General features: G+C 38.1%; 1 protein-coding gene across 9 annotated transcripts in view; it reads right to left on the reverse strand.

Moving 5' to 3' along the window:
* Rab3-GEF (Rab3 GDP-GTP exchange factor) overlaps positions 1–23,786 on the reverse strand; it is a 973,693-nt gene that overhangs the window by 17,915 nt on the left and 931,992 nt on the right. For all 9 annotated transcript variants that reach the window (XR_016547514.1, XM_090382519.1, XM_090382521.1 and 6 more), the window contains one exon: positions 18,202–18,248. Coding sequence is in view for 8 of the 9 variants with exons in the window: in XM_090382519.1 (XP_090238645.1) it covers positions 18,202–18,248 (47 nt within the window). In the remaining variant the exon portion in view is untranslated. The remainder of the gene's footprint in view (positions 1–18,201; positions 18,249–23,786) is intronic.

Consider the following 23,786-nt stretch of genomic DNA (forward strand, 5'->3'; position numbering starts at 1 on the left):
ATAAAATGTACTGAGAACATTTGGACTGTGTGGAGCTCACATCTGGTGAGTATGGGCTTGGCACACCCAGGGTCCTGAACTGGGTATCATCATTCTTCTCTTTCTTGGTGATTCCCTTCTACTTCTCTCTCTCTCTCTCTCTCTCTCTCTCTCTCTCTCTCTCTCTCTCTCTCTTTTGGGGTAATTGAGATTTTTTTTTTTGGCTAGTGCAGCATAAGCGTCAGATTTCCTTGCACCTTATGGCTAATAATAATAATAATTGTTACAATTGTTTTGCTGGAACATCCTCCTAGCGTTGGAGTGGTTGGTCCTGGTGACTTGGGACCATAATTACATATCTCCTAAGAACTGTAGAAGGAACTCAGACCATAAATGTATATAAACACTAGGTTTTTTTTTTTTTTTGCTGGCTTCCAGGTAATGGGCTACCCGGGAGCGGGATTGCAGGCACCGGTAATACTGGCCGGTGCCTGCAATCTCCGGAGGGTGCAAGATTTTTGGTGTAATTACATCGGTACAGGATGACAGTTGACCCATGTTCAGCTCCTCGTGCCAGGAATGGGCACCAGGTGACCATCTGTTGACTGCTTCCTGGTGGCATAGTGGCCTAAAACAACATACATTAATATTCACACACATACTCTTACACTTTTTTAGGCCTGTTATGCCTCCGTAGCCAGGTGGGAAGTCTAATCACTTCCTGATTAGACTGGGATTCGAGCCTGTCACCACCAAATACGGAGGATGTGGAAAGGTCAGGGAATGATCACTGCACATTCCCAGAGCAATATGGCCTTAGTTGCTAATGCTCCTAAAAACCAAATAACAACCAAATAAACAAACATGCAGTTTCTGAACAATTACAAAGAACAAAGGTGGAGATGGGCTAATGCTTAGGAGCCACCCCGATACAAGAACACACATGCGCACACACACACACAACCTTGATTGCTATTATATATAATGGATGTATATGAGTTGTTGTTGTAGTAGTGGCATGTGATGCACGAAAGCAAGTGTATGAGCTTATGCAGCATCAGCCAAAAAAAAAAAATCACACCATTCCCTCCAAATGCCTGTCCAGTTCCTCCTTAAATTTATTTAACCTATCAATTTCCACAACGACAGATGGAAGTTTGTTCCAGCAATTAACCACCCGCTGACTAAAGGCAAATTTCCGCACATCTATTCTACATCCGTCTTTTCTTAATTTTAATTTATGCCCCCTTAGGTTCGTAATCTGAACAAGTGGAAGGAACCCATCAGAATTCAGCATGTTCAACCCATTGAAGGCCTTATACACCTCAATCAGATCACTGTGCAGGTAGCCAGTCTCCAGCCACTGCAATTTGTAGAACTTAAGCCTCTCTTGGTAAGAGGATCCCTTCATTCCCCTCAAAAATCTTGTTGCCCTTCTCTGTACACGCTCAAGCAAATCTACATCCTTCCTAAAATGAGGCCTCCAGACCTGTACGAAGTACTCAAGGCGTGGCCTGACCACTGCCTTATACAGATGGACAATCACCTCCTTTTCCCTGCTAGCAAAATTCCTATATATCATTGACAAAACCCCATGACCTGCCCTGGCAGCCTGTCTGCATTGCTCAGAAAACTTCATATCTGACTGCACAATTACTCCCAGGTCTTTTTCATTTTCCACCACCTTAAGTGTAGTACCACACAGTTGGTACGTTTCTCTGGGGTTACTTCTACCCATATGCAGTACTTTGCATTTGTCAAGGTTAAACTTCAGTTGCCACTTCTTAGCCCATCTGCCCAAATTTTCTAGATCCTGTTGCAGTAGCACATTGCCATTACTGTCATTAACAACCCTGCCAACCTTTGTATCATCTGCACACTTCGACACTAAGCCTGATATACCTTCATCAATATCATTGATAAATATACAAAACAACAGAGGACCCAACACCGAACCCTGTGGGACTCCACTAATAACATTAGTCGACGAAGAGCAGCACCCATTAATTACAACCCTCTGTCTGCTCCCACTCAACCATACTTTTATCCACTGTAGCAACTTACCCTTAATACCATTCTGCTCCAATTTGTACAATAGTCTTCCATGCGCAACAGTGTCAAAAGCTTTCCTGAAATCCAAATATATGATATCAAAATTATTTTTTGCATCCAGTTCCTTTGTAACCACATCATAATATCTTATCAAATTTGTCATACAAGATTTTCCCTTAACAAACCCATGCTGTGTCTGAATTATTGCTGCAGTCTTGTCTAGATGATCCTGCAATGCATCTTTAACCAGTGACTCCATTATTTTACCAGGAACAGAAGTTAAACTAACTGGTCTGTAATTACTCGTGTCACCCTTCGATCCCCCTTTGTGAATTGGGGATACATTTGCACATCTCCAGTCCGTGGGGACCTCCCCTGAGTCCAAGGATGCTCTCATAATTATGGCTAATGGTTTGCTTAGTTGCTTTGCCGCCTCCTTTAATATAATTGGATAGATCCCATCCTCAGGTGCCTTTCTTATGAGTAAATTCAACAATTTCTCCTCCACTTTGCTCTCAGTTATTACAAAATCATTAAGCACCCTGCTACAATTTGATAACCTTCTGCCATTTTCAAACCTTAATAATTCCTCATGTGTGAATGTAGATGCAAAATACTCATTCAGTTTGTTTGCTATCTGAGCAGGATCATCAACAGTGGAACCATCGATATCAAGTGGACCAATCAGATTCATCCCCTTCCTTTTAGAGTATATATAAGTAAAGAAATCTTTGCTGTTTTTCTTTGCATCCCTTGCCAAAGATTTCTCGTAATCTGCACTTGCCTGCCTAACCGCCTTTATGACCTGATTACAGACTAGCTTATATCTGCCATAGGCTTCTGAGTCGCTTGATAATTTATATGCATCCTATGCATTTTTATTCTCTGTCACGAGTCTCATTAGTTCATTTGATAGTCATTTAGGCCTAAACCTTGAACAATATTTCTTAATAGGTATGAAACTTTTAGTAGCATCCACAATTAATTCCTTGAATGCTTCCCACTTAGAATTTACTGTTGGTAACATCGTCAGTTAATCCCACTGTACAGAATTTAAAAACTGCCTGAGACCACTGTAATCACCTTTACGGAAGCAAAAACCCTTTCCTTTACCCCTGATGGTAATTATATCTTTATGTAAATCCCACATCAGTACACTGTGATCACTGCCACCTAGTGGTTCCTTTATCTGCAAATTCTTAATACACGAATGATCACTGCTGATAACCAGATCAAGAGTATTACTCTCTGGTTGCCTCTCGAACATGCTGCTGCTGAAAACAATCATCCAATAAATCCAAAAAAGTCTTACTAGTGTGTGAGTGACCAACTCACAAGTTCCAGTCAATATCTGGGAAGTTAAAATCCCCCATTATAAGATATTCTGATTTACTAGCCCACTCTATTTCTCTGTACAACTGTTCATTGTACTCATTTGAGTCATTAGGCCTATAACACACTCCTACTCCTATTTTTGCTTTTGGAGTGCTTATGTCACACCAAACTGACTCAACAGTGCACTGTTCATCTATATCAACTGTTGTTGTTGTTGTTATTTGGTTTTTAGGAGCATTAGCAACTAAGGCCATATTGCTCCAGGGATATGCGGTGGTCATTCTCTGAGCTTTCCACATCCTGTGTATTTGGTGGTCACAGGCCTGAACCCTAGTCTAATCAAGAAGCATGTGCTTCGCACTGCTGCTTCTGCCCACCTGGCTACGGAGGTGCCTATATATATGAGAAAGCATATCAGATGATACGATCAGAATAGGGTCATTAGTATAATGTTAATATAGCTGGAGTATATATGTAATATTAGGAGGAGGAACTCATACCATAAATGTATATAAACACTAGGTTTTTTTTTCCCACTGGCTTCCAGATATGGGCTACCCGGGAGCGAATTTGTAGGCACAGGCCGGTATTGCACTACCTCTGGTGGGTGCGAGATTTTTGGTGGTAATTACACCGGTACAGGATGACAGTTGACCCATGCACAGCTCCTCATGCCAGGAATGGACACCAGGTGACCATGTGTTAACTGCTTCCCAGTGGTCACTGCGAAACAAGCAAATACATGGGCTGTGTTAGGGTAGCTAAGAATAGAAACAGGTGCATGTATACTTGTGTGTACTCAAATGCTAGGAGTGGGAATATATTATGCAAAAAGGATAGGTGGAAGAGGACCCGGGTATGTCTGCCAGGGGCAAAGGTTGATGACATTGTAGAGCAGATATCATCTTTTAAGGGCACAAAAGGTGATATTGTTGTACATGTTGGCACTGATGATATTAAGAGTAGGAGACCGGCGGAATTATTTAACAAGTACAGGTCAATATTGAAAAAAAGCCGTGAGTTAGGGTTGAATTTGAAAATGTCTGCAATTCTGCCCAGACACAATAGGAGAGAGTATATGATGAGAGCCTTGTCAATCAATTCGGCCCTGGAGAGATTGTGCAAGGCTCAAGGGGTACAATTTTTCTCAGCCTTGTCTGTGCTTATTAACAAGAGAAACTACTTCTATAGGGTTGGGATACACTAAAATAGAAAGGGTGCAAGAATATTTGCTGATGCTATCGAGGCAGAGTTAGATGGGTCAGAAAACTGCTAGCTTGGGGGGGGGGGATACACAGACTAATAGATTAACAGTACCCGCTGGCAGAGGTGAAAGTGATTCTTGCACTACTTCTGTTGAAATGAGCAGCAGCCTGGAAAACTCGGTGTAGGGGATTCCAGAGAGTGCTGGGAGTCATTGCAGAAAAGCAAATACATGGGCTGTATTAAGGTAGCTAAGAATAGAAACATATGCATGTATACTTGTGTGTACACCAATGCTAGGAGTTTGGTAAATAAATTTGATGAATTTGAGGTGTTGGTCAAAACTGCAAAGGCAGATATTGTGGGGATAACAGAGACATGATGTCACACAGATATAACGAATGCAGAACTGAAATTTGGGGAGTACAATGTGTACAGAAAGGATAGACAGGATAGGAAGGGAGGAGGGGTTACACTATTGGTTAAGAAACAAAATCCAAGAAAGTATAGCCAGTCCACATGGCTGGACAGTGTAGTGTTGAGTCAATTTGATGTGACATTAGCACTGTGAAAGCAAAAATAAAAGTAGGCGTGTGTTATAGTCCTAATTACTCTGATGAGTATAATAAAAAACTGTACAGAGAAATAGAGTGAGCCAGTAAATTTGGGGGATTTTAATTTCCCAGAGATTGACTGGAATTTATGGGTTGGTCACACACACTAGTAAGGCTTTTGTGGATTTATTTAATGATTGTTTTCTACAGCAGCAGGCAACTAGAGGGAGTAATACTCTTGATCTGATTATCAATAGTGATTCTTCATGCATTAAGAATCTGAAGATAAAGGAACCACTAAGTGGCAGTGATCGCAGTGTGCTGAAGTGGGATTTACTCAAAGAGGCAACTACCATCAGGGGTAAAGGGAAGGATTTTTGCTTTCGTAAAGGTGACTACGGTGGTCTGAGACAGTATTTAAATTCTATATGGTGGGACCAACTGATGATGTTACGAAAAGAAAATTTAAAATGGAAAGCATTTAAAGGTGGTATTCAAAGGTCATATTGTGCCTGATTCTATTTACTACTGCAGCTGAAATGTTAAAATCTGTTTAATAATCGTGCTTCAAGAACGCAAAAAACTCAGCTAGATTTGTATTGTCTCCAGTCAGAGAGAAAATGTTAAAGGTTCTTGCAGATGTGAAAGCGACGTGAAAATTGTGTTTCAAGCATTAACGTATTGGTTACAATTTAGTAGGATATGCTTCACCGTAAGCGCAGTCTGACAATATGTAGAAATAGGCGGATCTTCCCCCATAAGCAGATAAATATGGTTTAGATGCGTGTGCCCAATACATGTTCTAGACAGGATCACCTCCTCTTGCCTATTTTATCTCAAGCTTGATGTCCACAACTGAGGTTCCCATTTGAATTGCAGCAGCTTATTACCGCCCTGAGCCTGCCAGATCTGCAACCATTGTTCTTCACACACGTTTTTTTATAACTGATTTGTAGTCTGTATACGGCACTTGGTAGTTAGGAGAGCACGCAGTGGTCGGATGTTTCGTGGCTTGATCTGCATGATCATTTCCTTTGATGCCTACATTACCTGGTATCCAACAGAAAGTGACTGATTGGTTAGCAGCATGTAACACAATTATCTGTGATCTGATTTGCTTCAATACGGGGTGGATTGGCTTGGTTGCACTCAATGCTGTTATTGCACTCAAAGAGTCAGAATAGATCATTGTTTGCTTACAGGACAGAGCAGTTATATGATCTAGAGCTATCTTTATATCAAAAAGTTCGGCAGTATAGACACTGCATTCCTTTGGAAGGGACAAAGAACTAGAAAAGATAGTGGAAACTGCCACTGATGGTTGTTATTTGGTTTTTTTTAGGAGCATCATTAGCAACTAAGGTCATATTGCTCAGGGGATATGTGGTGGTCATTCCCTGACCTTTCCGCATCCTCTGTATTTGGTGGTCATGGGCTCGAACCACGGTCTAATCAGAAGTGTGTGCTACGCACTGCTGCTCCTGCTCACCTGGCTACGGAGGCGCCAACTGCCACTGCACTTACTGTTGTACTTGTTTTTGAGCCATTGGTATATATATGAAAATACTGAGAATTTTCAGCTACATGAGCAGCATGGAGTTTCCTGATGGTGGGATCAGCTGCCTATTTTTCCCCCATTGTTGGAAAGAGAGATCACAGACCGGTATATAACTAGACCATAGAGGTTCATAAGTGTTTGTGTCCAGAAAGATATCTATATATAAGTTCCACCATTCTATTAACTGTAGTAGCCTTATTCCAATTGGCTTGTTTTTGTTAGGTTTGTTGTGATAAAAGGTAGTCCATTGGGGCTCAAATAAGTATGGCCAGATGGGATGAAAGGGTAGACTCTGTATTTTTGCTGCATAGTTGAGTAGCAACATTTTCCTACGAAGATGGAGTGGAGGTTTGTGTGCCTCTGTATATACTCTGTACAGGGGATGTTCTGAATGTTCCTAAAGCAGTTCTAAGAGCACTGTGATGGATAGTGTCTAGCCGAATTAGCACACTTTTCCTGGCAGAGTCATAGATTGGAGCTCTGTAATCCAAATGAGATCGGATTAATACCTGATATAGCTGAAGCAGAATGTATCGGTCAGCACCCCCACGTGGATGAAGGTAGTACTCTGAGGATATTTAATTTTTTTAAGAAAATGGTTCTTAGGTATGTGATGTATTGTAAGAAGTTTAATTTATTGTCAAGTATTAGGCCAAGAAATCTGATACTATTGGATAGAGGGATCATGAGTGTTTTAATTTGTAATTCAGGCTCAGGGTGGATTTTACGTTTTTTACAGAAATGAATACATTTGGATTTTTGTGCTGATAAGCAGTAGCCATTGCGAGACATCCACAACTCAATTTTGTTAAGTGAGATCTGAACCTGTCGCTCAATAGAATTCATATCACATAGAATTCAAATCCTTGGCATGAGATCATGAGGTTATCTGCATAATGATATCATTCTACTGTGCTTGGAATATTATGGATAATATTGTTTATTCATACTAAAAATAGAGTAGGACTCAAAATAGATTCCTGAGGGACCCCCTCCTCCTGTATATGGATTCTAGAAAGAACATTTAGATAACGAACCTGAAAGGTTTTGTCTTGTCTCATACTAAAAATAGAGTAGGACTCAAAATAGATTCCGGAGGGACCCCCTCCTCCTGTATATGGATTCTAGAAAGAACATTTAGATAACGAACCTGAAAGGTTTTGTCTTGGGGAAAGCTCTGAATAAACAAAGGAAGCCTGTCTCGTAATCCAAAGGTGTGAAGATCTCGTAAAATACCGAAACGCCATGTTGTATCAAAGGCCTTTTCTAAATCAGACTTACCCTAACTAGGTTGTTGTTGTAAAAGCATTTCTGATGTTTACTTCTGCTTTGGTCATCGTATCTAATGCAGATATATTTTGCCAAAAGCCGTACTGATTTTTATGAAAGATGTTATGTGACTCTAGAAACTAGGTATTTTCTCCAAACAACTAGTTAAAGAAATTGGACGATAATTAACTGGATTAGAGGTCTTTTCCTGGTTTAGGGATGGCTAATACAAATGAATGTCTCCAAGAGTAAGGATAAACATGTTCCTGAAAAATTCTGTTAAAAAATATTAAGAGTTTGTAAAGCATTATCACTCAAGTGTTTTAACATAATATAAAATATATCATCAGAGGCAGCTGCACTACTAGGTGCTCTATTAAGAGATTCTTTTAACTCAGATATTGTAAAAGGCTGATTATATGGAAGACAGAGGCTGGTGTTGAAATTTAACTTCTGATTTTCTGCTGCGTCTTTAATTTGTTGGAATGTACCATCATATGAGTTGCTGCTGAAATTTTGGCAAAAGGGAAAGCATTCAAAGAATTAATCTTGGAAGCTACTAGGCTTTTCATACCAACTAAGAAATACTGTTCAAGATTTAGGCCTAAATGGATGTCAAATGAACTAATTAGACATGTGGCAGAGAAGAAAAATGCATGGGATACATATAAATTAACAGGTGGCATGGAAGCCTATGATAGATATAAGCTGGTTGTTGTTGTTATTTGGTTTTTAGGAGCATTAGTAACTAAGGCCATATTGCTCCGGGGATATGTGGTGGTCATTCCCTGAACTTTCCGCATCCTCCGTATTTGGTGGTCCTGGGCTCGAACCCCAGTCTAATCAAGAAGTGTGTGCTATGCACTGCTGCTCCTGCCCAAGTGGCTACAGGGGCACCAAAGATATAAACTGGTCTGTAACCATGTCACAAAGGAGGTTAGGCAGGCAAAGGTAGATTACGAGAAATCTTTGGCAAAGGATGCAAAGAGTTCTTTATTTATGTAAACTCTAGAAGGAAGGGGATGAATCAGATTGGTCCACTTGATCTTGATGGTTCAACTGTTAATGATCCTGCTCAGGTAGCTAACAAACTAAATGAATATTTTGCATCTACATTCACACATGAGGAGTTATTCAGGGAGGGAAATGCTAGAGGTATATTAAACTCTGGTAGTAAGCTGCATAATCTTGTAATAACTGAGAGTAAAATGGAGGAGAAATTGTTGAAGATAAACATAAGAAAGGCACCTGGGGTGGATGGGATCTATCCAGTTATATTAAAGGAGGCAGCAAAGGAAGTAAGCAAACCCTTAGCCATAATTATGAGAGCTTCCTTGAACTTAGGGGAGGTACCCATGGACTGGAGATGTGCAAATGTGAGCCCAATCCACAAAGGAGGATCAAAGGGAGACACAGGTAATTACAGACCTGTTAGTTGAACTTCTGTTCCAGGGAAATTAATAGAGGCACTGTTTTAAAGAAGCACTGCAGGATCATCTAGACAAGATTTCAGTTATAGCTTGGACACAGCATGGGTTTGTTAAGGGGAAGTCTTGTATGACCAATTTGATTGGATACTATGATGTGGTCACAAAGGAACTGGATGCAAAGAATAATTTTGATATCGTATATTTGGATCTTAGAAATTCTTTTGATACTGTTGCACATGGAAGACTGCTGCACAAATTGTAGCAGTGTGGCATTGGAGGCAAATTACTGCTATGGATAAAGGGTTGGTTGAGTGGGAGAAGACAGAGAGTGGTAATTAATGAAATACCCCAGGGTTCGGTTGTTTTCTGTATTTATGAATGATATTGATGATGGTATATCAGGATTAATGTCCAAGTTTGCAGACGATACAAAGGTCAGCAGGGTTGTTAATGACACTAATGACAGTATGCTGCTGCAACAGGATCTAGAAAAGTTGAGCAGGTGGGCTGAGAGGTGGCAACTGAAGTTTAAAGTACTGCATATGGGAAGCAGTAATGTATAAACTGTGTGGTACTACACTGACAGTGGTAGAGTGAAAAGGACCTGGGGGTAATTGTGCAGGCAGATATGAAGTTTTCTGAGCAGTGCAGATGGGCTGCAAGAGTAGCTCATGGTGTCTTGTCAATGATATACAGGAATTTTTCTAGCCGGGATAAGGAGGTGATTATCCCCTTGTATAAGGCAATGGTCAGGCCACACCTTGAATACTGATACAGGTCTGGAGGCCTCATTTTAAGAAGGATGTAGAGCATTTGGAATGAGTATAGAGAAGGGTAACAAATTAGTGAATGGAAAAAAGGGTTGCTCTTACAAAGAAAGGCTTAAGTTTTGCAAATCACAGTATCTGGAGACTAAGCACCTGCAAGGTGATCTGATTGAGGTGTATAAAGGCATGCATGGTTTGAGCATGCTCAATGCTGATGGGATTCTTCCTCTTGCTCAGAATAATCGCCTGAGAGGGCAAAAATTCAAATTGAGGAAAGCGATGTAGGATAGATGTACGGAAGTGTGCCTTTAACCAGCGGGTGGTTGATTGCTGGAACAAACTTCTATCTGTTGCTGTAGACGTTGATAAGCTTAAATAGATTCAAGGCAGAAATAGACAAACATTTGGAGCGAGTTGATGGGTGAAATGAGAAGGTTTTTTTTTTTTGATTGATGCTATATAAGCTTGCTTTCTTGCATCATGTGCCTTTGCTAATGCTATGTTTGGCATGTGGGTCAACAAAAGAATCAATTTAAAAATTAAACTGTGAAGAGTTACAGTGCAATGGCAATCAACATATGCAACAAAACATATATTCTGCAATGATTGTCAATGCAAACTACAAAACAAATATTTCAATAATTTGTTAATGCAAGCTACAAAACAAATATTCCAATGATTTGTTAATGCAAACTACAAAATAAATATTTTACAATTGCTGTCAATACAAGCAATGATACAAAAACATTGATGTACACAATATGTATTTAAAAAAATAAATGGAAGTGTGTATATATATATATGAATAAAATGTGCAGACTGAAGTTGAAACATGAAAAAAAAAAAAGGACCAGTCCAAACTACAAACATCTAAATGAAATGAATGTATAAGGTAAGTGGCAAGCAAAGATATATACAGTAAGACCCCCGTATTCATGGGGGGGGGGACATGTTCCAAGACCGTGGATGACTGAAACTGCAGATATAAGCAAATACCTGCTGACCCCATATATAATGTGATTTTCTTGTACATACATACGTATAATAAAGTTTAATTGATAAATTAAACACACAGCAAGACATTACCAACATTAAATACAGTAATCATAAGTACAGCAGACTCTCGATTTACCAGGATTGGTTTAACCAGGAAGCGGATTAACCAGGATACTTCAAGACTCCAAATTAAAAAAAAAAAAAAAAAAAATCAAACAGGAATCATAAAATTCAAGTAATAACTAGATATAAACAGATATTTTGCAAGTCATAAATAAGCGACAAGAACTGGCACCAGAAAGTCGTCATTTTGAGATTAGTGTGCCTATTATCTTGCAACCCTCGTTGTTTTCCGCTCAAAAAAAAAAAAAAAAAAAAAAAAAAGAAAAAGATCAAATGTTTAGTTTGATTTAGTGTGTCATGTCGATTGTTGCGTTCCGTCGCACCACAAAAGGACAAATTTTGTTTTGTTATTTATGTCAGGGTTGTCAGAATTTTATTTTATTCAATTCCTACTATTAGTTCACACTCTCCCTATATATATTTATATATCTTGTTCAAATTTTCAATCGTTAATAAAATACTTTTTATTCATCCACTCAAGTTCAAATAAATTTTTTTAAACTTGTAGTGGATGACACTTGATGTTAATACAGTTTTTTCAAATATTAATTCATTAATTAAATTTAATTAATTAATTTTAGTTTTATATGGGAGAAAAAAATTTCTCTTATATAAGATATTTAGCAGGATATAAATTTAGGAATAAAATTGAAATCAACAGGCAGTAGCTCAATCGGTAAAATGCAAGGATTTCAGTATTTTTCACGTGAAGGTGAAGAATGCGAGTTCAATTCTTGCGAAAATCAATAATTTTTTGATAAATTTTTGTTATTCATCCACTCAAGTTCAAATACATTTTTTTAAACATGTAGTGGATGACACTTGATGTTAATACAGTTTTTTCAAATATTAATTCATTAATTAAATTTAATTAATTAATTTTAGTTTTATATGGGAGAAAAAAATTTCTCTTATATAAGATATTTAGCAGGATATAAATTTAGGAATAAATACCGTCAGTGGCGAAGCATGTAGATTGCTGGAAAAAAATTTCTTTTTCAGATTCTTTTTTCATTCTGGGTTCTAGTCTGAGTCAAGGAGGGAACAAAATGGAAAATGAAACATGTGAATAAAAATAATAGTCCAACACCATATATAGAAAGGAAAATGGAAAATTGCAAGGAAATTCTCTTTGTATTTTGCCACTTAATATTGTGATTCTGTCAGGGAAACGGGGAACATGCTTTGTAAAAAGGATAGGTGGAATAGGACCAGGGTATGTCTGCCAGGGGCAAAGGTTGATGACGTTGTAGAGCGGATATCATCTTTTAAGGGCACAAAAGGTGATATAGTTGTACACGTTGGCACTAATGATATTAAGAGTAGGAGACCGGCGGAATTACTTAGCAAGTACAGGTCACTGTTGAAAAAAAGCCGTGAATTAGGGTTGAACTTGAAAGTGTCTGCAATTCTGCCCAGACACGATAGGAGGGAGTATATGATGAGAGCCTTGTCGATCAATTCGGCCCTGGAGGGATTTTGCAAGGCTCAAGGGGTAGAATTTTTTTCAGCCTGGACTGTACTTGTTAACAGGAGAGATTGCTTCTACAGGGATGGGATACACTTAAATAGAAAGGGTGCAAGAATTTTTGCTGATGCTGTCGAGGCAGTGTTAGGTGGGTCGGAAAACTGCTAGTTGGGGGGATACAAGGACTAATAGATTAACAGTAGCCACTGGCAGAGGTGGAAGTGATTTTTGCACTGCTTCTATTCAAATGAGCAGAAGTCCGAAAAACAAGATGCAGGATATTTCAGAGACTGCTGGTAGTCATTGCGTTACAAGTAAACACATGGGTTGTGTTAGGGTAGCTAAGAATAGAAACAGGTGCATGTATACCTGCGTGTACACCAATGCTAGGAGTTTGGTAAATAAATTTAATGAATTTGAGGTATTGCTCAAAACATCAAAGGCAGATATTGTTGGGATATCAGAGACGTGGTGTCACACAGATATAAGTAATGCGGAACTGGAATTTGGGGAATACAATGTATATAGAAAGGATAGACAGGACAGGAGGGGAGGAGGGGTTATGCTATTAATTAAGAAATACATAAAGTCAAAGGAAGTGAAGCCAGTTGACATCGATGGACAGGGCAGTGTCGAGTCAGTTTGGTGTGACATAAGCATAGGGAAATCAAAATTGAGAGTAGGAGTGTGCTATAGGCCTAACGACTCTGATGAGTATAATAATATATTGTACAGGGAAATAGAGTGGGCCAGTAAATCAGAGAGTCTTATAATGGGGGATTTTAATTTCCCAGATATTGACTGGAATTTGTGGGTTGGTCACTCGCACACTAGCAAGGCTTTTGTGGATTTATTGGATGATTGTTTTCTACATCAGCATGTTCGTGAGGCAACAAGAGGGAGCAATACTCTTGATCTGATTATCAGTAGTGATTCTTCATGCATTAAGAACCTGCAGATAAATGAACCACTAGGTGGCAGTGATCACAGTGTGTTGAAGTGGGATTTACTCAAGGAGGTAACTACCATCAGAGGTAAAGGGAAGGGTTTTTGTTTTCGTAAAGGCGACTATGATGGTCTGAGACAGTATTTAAATTCTATACAGTGGGACCAACTGATGATGTTACCAACAGCAAACTCAAAATGGGAAGCATTCAAGGAACTAATCTTGGTGGCTACCAGGCTTTACATACCAACTAAGAAATATTGTTCAAGGTTTAGGCCTAAATAGTTGTCAGATGGACTAATGAGACATGTGGCAGAGAAGAAAAATGCATGGGATACATACAAATTAATGGGTGACATGGAAGCCTATGATAGATATAAGTTTGTCTGTAACCAAGTCACAAAGGAGATTAGGCAGGCAAAGGCAGACTACGAAAAATCCTTGGCAAAGGATGCAAAGAAAAACAGAAAGGAGTTCTTTACATACTTGAACTCGAGAAGGAAAGGGATGAATCAGATTGGTCCACTGGATATTGATGGTTCAACAGTTGAGGATCCTGCTCAGGTGGCTAACAATCTAAACGAGTATTTTGCATCTACATTCACGCATGAGGAGTTATTCAGGAAGGAGAATGATGTAGGTAAAGTAAACATTGGCAGTGAACTGGATGATTTTGTAATAACTGAGAGGAAAGTGGAGGAGAGATTGTTGAGGATAAACATAAAAAAGGCACCTGGGGTGGATGGGATCTATCCAGTTATATTAAAGGAGGCAGCAAAGGAAGTATGCAAACCCCTAGCCATAATTATGAGAGCTTCTTTGGACTCAGGGGAGGTACCCATAGACTGGAGATGTGCAAATGTAACCCCAATTCACAAAGGAGGATCAAAGGCTGACACAAGTAATTATAGACCTGTTAGTTTAACTTCTGTTCCAGGTAAATTAATGGAGGCACTGGTTAAAGAAGCACTGCAGGATCATCTAGACAAGAATTCAGTTATAGCTCAGACGCAGCATGGTTTTGTTAAGGGCAGGTCTTGCCTGACCAATTTGATTGGATACTATGATGTAGTCACAAAAGAACTGGATGCAGGGAATAACTTTGATATTATATATTTGGATCTTAGAAAGGCTTTTGATACTGTTGCACATGGAAGACTGCTGCACAAATTGGAGCAGTGTGGCATTGGAGGCAAATTGCTGCTAGGGATAAAGGGGTGGTTGAGGGGGAGAAGACAGAGAGTCGTAATCAATGGACACTGCTCAACGTGGACTAATGTTATTAGTGAGTTCCTCAGGGTTCAGTGTTGGGTCCGTTGTTGTTTTCGGTGTTTATGAATGATATTGATGATGGGATATCAAGTTTAATGTCTAAGTTTGCAGATGATACAAAGGTTGGCAGGGTCGTTAAGGACACTACTGACGCTATGCTGCTGCAACAGGATCTGGAAAGGTTGAACAGATGGGCTGAGAGGTGGCAAATGAAGTTTAACATTGACAAATGTAAAGTACTACATATGGGTAACAGTAACCCCAGAGCAATGTATCAACTCTGCGGTACTACACTGACAGTGGTGGAGAATGAAAAGGACCTGGGGGTAATTGTGCAGGCAGATATGAAGTTCTCTGAGCAGTGCAGACGAGCTGCAAGAGTAGCTCATTGTGTCTTGTCAATGATATACAGGAATTTTTCTAGCAGGGATAAGGAGGTGATTATTCCCTTGTATAAGGCAATGGTTAGGCCACATCTTGAGTACTGTATACAGGTCTGGAGGCCTCATTTCAAGAAGGATGTAGAGCTGCTGGAACGGGTACAGAGAAGGGCAACAAGATTAGTAAATGGAACAAAGGGTTGCTCTTACGAAGAAAGGCTTAAGTTTTGCAAATTACAGAGTCTGGAGACTAGGCACCGGCGAGGTGATCTGATAGAGGTGTATAAGGCTTTGAATGGTTTGAGCATGCTCAATGCCAATGGGATTCTTCATCTTTCTCAGAATAATCACCTCAGAGGGCATAAATTCAAATTGAGGAAGGACGGATGTCGGATAGATGTGCGGAAATTTGCCTTTGGCCAGCGGGTGGTTGGTTGGTGGAACCGACTTCCATCACTTGTTGTTGAAGTTGATAGCCTAAACAAATTTAAAGCTCAACTGGACAGGTATTTCGAACGAACGGAGGGGTGAAATGGGAGAGGGTTTTTTTTTTTTTTTTTTTTGGCTGATGCTGAATAAGCTTGCTTTCTTGCATCATATGCCTCTACTAATGCTAATGCTAATATGTATATACATATTTATATTAATTGTAATTATTTAATAAAAAGTAACTAAAATAAAATTTTTTTTTGTTGACCTAAGTAGGAATTGACTTTAAAAAATTTTTTTTTATATTACTTGTTTTTTTGTTTAGAAATCGCGAAAATGATGGGCAAAAGCAAGAGTTGTGCTTTCAAATTAAACAAAAACTTGAAATTATTCAAAAGTTTGAAAACTGTGCCGTTAAATCTCTAAATAAACTAAATTTTTGGTTGGTGACCAAACCATACATGACATTGTAAAAAATAAAGGGAAGTATCATATTGGACACATGAGTATACTTGTTAAGTTTTTCATTTTTTTCCCATGGTTAACCGTGGGTAACTGAATCAGCAGATACGGAGGCACAACTGTATTTTGTTGTATCACACTTGAGGTAGTGAAGAATGAAAAAGTTGTAGGGATAATTATAAAGTCCAATGTGAAATTCTCTGAGCAGCATAGACAGGGTTGTTAGGACAGCTCATGGGGTTCTGTAAATGATATGCAGGAATTTTTCCAGCAGGGAAGAAGTGGTTATATTCTGTTGTTTTTGTTAATGGTTAGACATCTAAGTAATGGTTAAACATTTTGAGTACTGCTTACAGTTCTTTTTTTTTTTTTTTTTTTTTTTTTGGTAGTTGTTGGCACATCAGCTTCTGTGGCCATAATGCACCTCCCAAGGTTTTTTGCAGTACTTTGATCCAAACCCAAGGCGAGATTCGAACCCGCGACCTTTGAGTTGCCAGGCAGGCACTTTACCCACCCGGCTAGCCTGGTCAGCACATGCAGTTCTGCAAGCTTCAATTTTTGAAGGATGTAGATTTGTTGGAATGGGTGTAAGAAGAGTAACAAGATTAATCAGGGACAAAAAAGGGTACTCTTACCTGATTGAAGTGTTTAAGGCTTTAAATGGATTAGGTAAACTAAATGTTGATGGCTTGGATGACACACACAAGGGGACATAAATTTAAATTGGAAAAGGATAGTTGCATTGCAGAATAGATGTGCAGAAATTTGCTTTCAGTCAGAGAGATTATTCCAGGTAGATTATTCCCTGGAATAATCTACCTGGAGTTGTGTAAGTGAGTTGTTTGAATAAATTTAAAGGAGGACTGGACAAATTATTAGAAGGGATGGGCAAATGAAGTGGGTATTTTTTTTTTTTGTTTTTTTTTTTTGGCTGATGCTGTATAAGCTTGCTTCCCACAATCATTTTGCCATTATTAATAAAACTGACACAATTAATGCTTAAGGGCTGGTTAAGGAGAAAGCAGAGTTTAACGTAACTTAATATGGAAAAAAAAAAAAAAAGAGAAAAAACATAATATTAATTATTTTAATGACCTTGTTTCTGGATTTTATATATATATATATATATATATATTTTTTTTTTTTTTTTCTAATTTTGAAACACTGAATACAAAACTGGATATCATCATTCTTCTCTTCTCTTCCTTGGTGATTCCTTTCTACTTCTTTCTCTCTCTCTCTCTCACTCAGGGTAACTCGGGAATGTTTTTTTTTTTTTTTTTTTTTTTTTTTTTTTTTTGGCTGGTGCAGCATAAGTCGCAGGCTTCCTTGCACCATATGGCTGATAATAATAATAATGATGCTTTGCATCTGAGACAAGCAAAATAAGAAATTCAAAAATTAAGCACACAGCTTACAACGGGTCTAAGAGAGTCCAATTGCTTCTAGAGTATAACAACTTGCCTTAAGAATCTGGGATTCCTTGAGAACAGAATCCCAGAGTATACCTGATACACTGATATCAATTGCAATTTTATTTAACTAATTGTATTGTGCTTTTGTACAGGAAATCCTCTTTTCTTGGTTAACAATCAATAAACCTTAATTTGCAAATATACATAATTTTTATTCTATTTTAACCATTTGAAATTTAATTATTAATATATAAAAGTCAAATCTGTTATCTGAGGTACATACAACATAAAATGTAGAAAAATTTGCTTTACGTCAGTCAAAACAAGTAACTCATCTTTTACATATAGATAAAAGGTCAGAATAAAAAATTCAAAATGGCTACTGGATGAAATAAATAAAAACTTTAGGCAAATGAAATGTGCTAATTACAAATTTCTTTTACTGACACCGAATGGTATATATATATATATATATATATTGTACTTCCATTTTGGTTCTCTTTATGGATAATATATCATGAATAAAAATTATTTCTAGATTGAAACTAAGAAAAATGTGTTACCATTGGCGACTTATATTTCCTTTGGATTACGTGTCTTGTTTTGGGATCTGAAAAATATAGTCCAACTTAGCTTTTTAAATAAGAAAATAATACTAAAAATTAAAATTATTAAATTAGTAATATGCTGTTAATTACATTCACCTTATTATTCTGTAAATTCCAGTTTTTTTTAAATTTATTTTTTTAATAATAGTGGCAGCCATCTTATTCATTTCAGAAATAAACAATATTTGGGTGTTCAACTTATAAATGACATGTAATGTTGAATCACTTTCAAGTATTATGTACATTCAATTCCCAAAAAATAGATTAGATGACTCAGAGCCTATGATATAGATGAGCTTGTATAACAAATGTAAGAAGAAGAATGCTAATGCTTGTCAAGGGTCCAAAAGGTATAGTTTTCTGTCATGTTGGAAAAAATGAACTATATGATATTCATCAATTGAAAATATAATTCAGATTCAATGCATCTTATACTCAGAGATATATAAATGTATCTACATAATAATATCTATTTATTTGAATTCAAATACATATATATGTATTCTAATACTGGTTATTGATATATAGTAGAGTCCTGATTACTGAGAGAAAATATATTTCATTACCTGGGAAATATATTTTTCTAGATAATGAAAACCTCAGATAATCTGTTAAAAAAAAAAAAAACAGAAAAAAAAAAAAAAAAAACCACTCAAATGTGGCAAAATTGTAAATTTATTTACATAAATACTGTATTCATAAAGTTATAAAAGTACACTACAGTATGAGATTTAAGATAAAATTTAATATGATGTTTTTTTTTTTTTTTTTTGAAAAAAGGAAAACAATTTCCTTTGGTTTGTCTTGCCGCAAATGGTATCACACAAATTTTAAAGCAAAATCTTTATTATTGAGGCGGAGCCACCTTGCTGTTTCATGTAGTCAAGTAGGTACTCATAAATACAGATAAACAGTGACTAAATGAGAAAACGAAAAAAAAAGTGATAACAATTGTAAAACAAAAAGAATTTGTAACATAAAACAAAATGGACATAAGGATCAGAGCTTGGAATGGACCAGAGTACAATGGAATGCCATTCCAGTTCTACACACACACACACACACACACACACACACACACACACACACACACACACACACACACACACACACACACACACACACACACACACACACACACACACACCAGTAATGTCCCATACATAGTTGATTATTAAAAATAGGATATTTTATTAACAAATGTTATGTTTTATAAAATTCTCCATTTGAACTGTTGATAATATTTTAACAGCATCTGTATAGTGTGATCCAAATTAAACTCAGCCAATCTAAGCAAACAAGAGGTAGCTCAAGGGGTAGAATTTTTTTCAGCCTGGTCTGTACTTGTTAACAGGAGAGACTGCTTCTACAGGGATGGGATACACTTAAATAGAAAGGGCACAAGAATGTTTGCTGATGCTACTGAGGCAGTGTTAGGTGGGTCGGAAAACTGCTAGATTGGGGGGATACAAGGACTAATATATTAATAGTAGCCACTGGCAGAGGTGAAAGTGATTCTTGCACTGCTTCTATTGGAATGAGCAGCAGCTTGGAAAATAAGATGCAGGATATTTCAGAGACTGCTGGGAGTCATAGGGATACAAGTAAACACGTGGGTTGTGTTAGGGTAGCTAAGAAAAAGAACAAGTGCATGTATACTTGCGTGTACACCAATGTTAGGAGTTTGGTAAATAAATTTGATGAATTTGAGGTATTGCTCAAAGCATCAAAGGCGAATATTGTTGGGATATCAGAGACGTGGTGCCACGCAGATATAAGTAATGCAGAACTGGAATTTGGGGATTACAACGTCTACAGAAAGGATAGACAGGACAGGAAGGAAGGAACGGTTATGCTATTAGTTAAGAAACACATAAAATCCAAGGAAGTGAAGCCAGTCGACATTGCTGGACAGTGCAGTGTGGAGTCAGTTTGGTGTGACATAAACACTGGGAGATCAAAATTGAGAGTAGGAGTGTGCTATAGGCCCAATGACTCTGATCAGTATAATAAGAAACTGTACAGGGAAATAGAGTGGGCCAGTAAATTAGAGAGTCTTATAATGGGGGATTTTAATTTCCCAGATATTGACTGGAATTTGTGGGTTGGTCACTCACACACTAGCAAGGCTTTTGTGGATTTATTGGATGATTGTTTTCTAAATCAGCATGTTCAGGAGGCAACTAGAGGGAGTAATACTCTTAATTTGATTATCAGTAGTGATTCTTCATGCATTAAGAATCTGCAGATATAGGAACCACTAGGTGGCAGTGATCACAGTGTGCTGAAGTGGGATTTACTCAAGGAGGTAACTACCATCAGGGGTAAAGGGAAGGGTTATTGCTTTCGTAAAGGCGACTACGATGGTCTGAGACAGTATTTAAATTCTATACAGTGGGACCAATTGATGATGTTACCAACAGCAAACTCAAAATGGGAAGCATTCAAAGAACTTATCTTGGAAGCTACTAGGCTTTACATACCAACTAAGAAATATTGTTCAAGGTTCAGGCCTAAATGGATGTTAGATGAACTAATGAGACATATGGCAGAGAAGAAAAATTGATGATGGTATATCAAGCTTGATATTGATGGTTCAACTGTTCATGATCCTGCTCAGGTAGCTAACAAACTAAATCAATATTTTGCATCTACATTCACACATGAGGAGTTATTCAGGAAGGGGAATGGCATAGATGAAGTAAACACTGCCAGTGAGCTAGATGATCTTGTAATAATTGAGAGTAAAGTGGAGGAGAAATTGTTGAATATAAATACAAGAAAGGCACCTGGGGTGGATAGGATCTATCCAGTTATATTAAAGGAGGCAGCAAAGGAATTAAGCAATCCATTAGCCATAATTATGAGAGCTTCCTTGGACTCAGGGGAGGTACCCACAGACTGGAGATGTGCAAATGTAACCCCAATTCACAAAGGAGGATCAAAGGCTGACACAAGTAATTATAGACCTGTGCGTTTAACTTCTGTTCCAGGAGAATGAATGGAAGCACTGTAGGATCATCTTGACAAGAATTCAGTTATAGCTCAGACACAGCATGGTTTTGTTAAGGGAAGGTCTTGCCCGACCAATTTGATTGGATACTATGATGTAGTCACAAAAGAATTGGATTCAGGGAATAAATTTGATATATTTGGATCTTAGAAAGGCTTTTGATATTGTTGCACATGGGAGACTGCTGCACAAATTGGAGCAGTGTGGCATTGGTGGCAAATTGTTGCTATGGATAAAGGGATGGTTGAGTGACAGAAGACAGAGAGTGGTAATTAATGGACACTGCTCATCGTGGACTAATGTTATTAGTGGAGTCCCTCAAGGTTCAGTGTTGGGTCCATTGTTGTTTTCTGTATTTATAAATAATATTGATGATGGTATATCAAGCTTAATGTCCAAGTTTGCAGACGATACAAAGGTTGGCAGGGTTGTTAAGGATGCTACTGATGCTATGCTGCTGCGACAGGATCTGTAAAGGTTGAGCAGATGGGCTGAGAGGTGGCAAAATGAAGTTTAACATTGACAAATGTAAAGTAGTACATATGGGAAACAGCAACCCAGAGCAACATATCAACTCTGTGGTACTACACTGACAGTGGTAGAGAATGAAAAGGACCTGGGGGTAATTGTGCAGGCAGACATGAAGTTCTCTGAGCAGTGCAGACAGGCTGCAAGAGTAGCTCATGGTATCTTATCAATGATATACAGGAATTTTTCTAGCAGGGATAGGGAGGTGATTATTCCCTTGTATAAGGCAATGGTCAGGCCGCACCTTGAGTACTGTATACAGGTCTGGAGGCCTCATTTCAATAAGGATGTAGAGCTGCTGGAATGAGTACAGAGAAGGGCAACAAAGTTAGCGAACGGAACAAAGGGTTGCTCTTATGAAGAAAGGCTTAAGTTTTGCAAATTACAGTGTCTGGAGACTAGGCACCGGCGAGGTGATCTGATAGAGGTGTATAAAGCCTTGAATGGTTTGAGCATGCTCAATGCTGATGGGATACTGCCTCTTGCTCAGAATAATCACCTGAGAGGGCATAAATTCAAATTGAGGAAAGACAGATGTAGGATAGATGTGCGGAAATTTGACTTTAGCCAGTGGGTAGTTGGTTGGTGGAACAGACTTCCATCCTAACTTTTTTTTTTTTTTTTTTGGCTGATGCTGCATAAGCTTGCTTTCTTGCATCAAATGCCTCTACTAATGCTAATGCTAATCCCTTGTTGTGGAAGTTGATAGCCTAAATAAATTTAAGGCTCAGCTGGACAGGTATTTCGAACAAACAGAGGGGTGAAGTGGAAGGGTTGTTTTTTTTTTTTTTTTTGGCTGATGCTGCATAAGCTTGCTTTCTTGCATCATATGCCTCTACTAATGCTAATACTAATGCTAATGCTAAGTAGAAGCAACTAATTTCATTCCTAACAGAGGTAGAAAGACATAACATTCAGATAAATAACTGTTCAGTGCAGATAACATTAGTTGATACATTATAATCGTATTATGTACTAAGTAATATTATAATAAAATAATAATTACAGCACAAAAATATTAACTGTTCATAACCTCAATTAGAGTGAAAATGCACATGATTTAACCAGAAAGAATCTTTACACTAGGACAACAGAATATACAGGCTGCTAAAACAACTCATGGAGTTCTGTTACGATATACAGGAACTTTGCCAGCAGTGGCAAATGGGTGTTCTGCCATATAAGGCAATGGTTAGGTTGCATCTTGAGTACTGTATACTGGAAGAATCATTTTAAGAAAAATGTGGATCTCTTGGAACAGTTGCAAAGAAAAGGAACCAGAGTAGTCAAGAAATTGGTTTTCACAAAAAAGATTGGTTTTGTGAATTGCTGTGCTTGAAACTAGGCTCTTGAGAGATTGGGCAACTTGATGGTGATGGTGTTCTTACTTTTTCTCTTTTTTGTATAACACACATAAGGGGACATAAACTTAAACTGAAAAAGGATGGCCACTGGATAGGTGTGCAAAAATTTTCTTTCAGCCAGTGAGTAACTGATTGGTGGAACAAGCTACCATTTGGTGTTTTTTTTTTTCTGATGCTGTATAAGCTCACTTCTTTGGATCATTTGCCAGTATTATACTACTACACTGAAAGGACAGAATTCATGGGATACCTGGTTCCTGGGCAACTGACACTGTCACCCCTCTTGCTAGTGGATGAATACACTGCTTGGCAGGTATATAGGTACACTGCATCATTGAATTCACGTATACTGTAATTTGACGTCAGTATGGATAAACATTGTGAGTTAACCAACTTTGAAAGAGGGATGATAGTGGGTGCCCAACACATGGGGGCACTCTATCACGCAGGTGGTACAGAAATTGTACTATCCCCATTTGACAGTATCAAGAGTGTATTGGGAATATGGCATTTCTGGAATAACATCTCATCGTGGACGGCGCTGTGGGCGTAGAAAGGTGGTGGTTGAACTTGGCTGTTGACATTTGTCTTGCATTGTTTCAGCCAACCAGAGAGCACCAGTGGCACAAATCACC

Source organism: Mastigoproctus giganteus, chromosome 10 (assembly GCF_048544385.1).
Source record: "Mastigoproctus giganteus isolate SK-2022 chromosome 10, ASM4854438v1, whole genome shotgun sequence".
In the NCBI taxonomy this organism is placed as follows: domain Eukaryota; kingdom Metazoa; phylum Arthropoda; class Arachnida; order Uropygi; family Thelyphonidae; genus Mastigoproctus; species Mastigoproctus giganteus.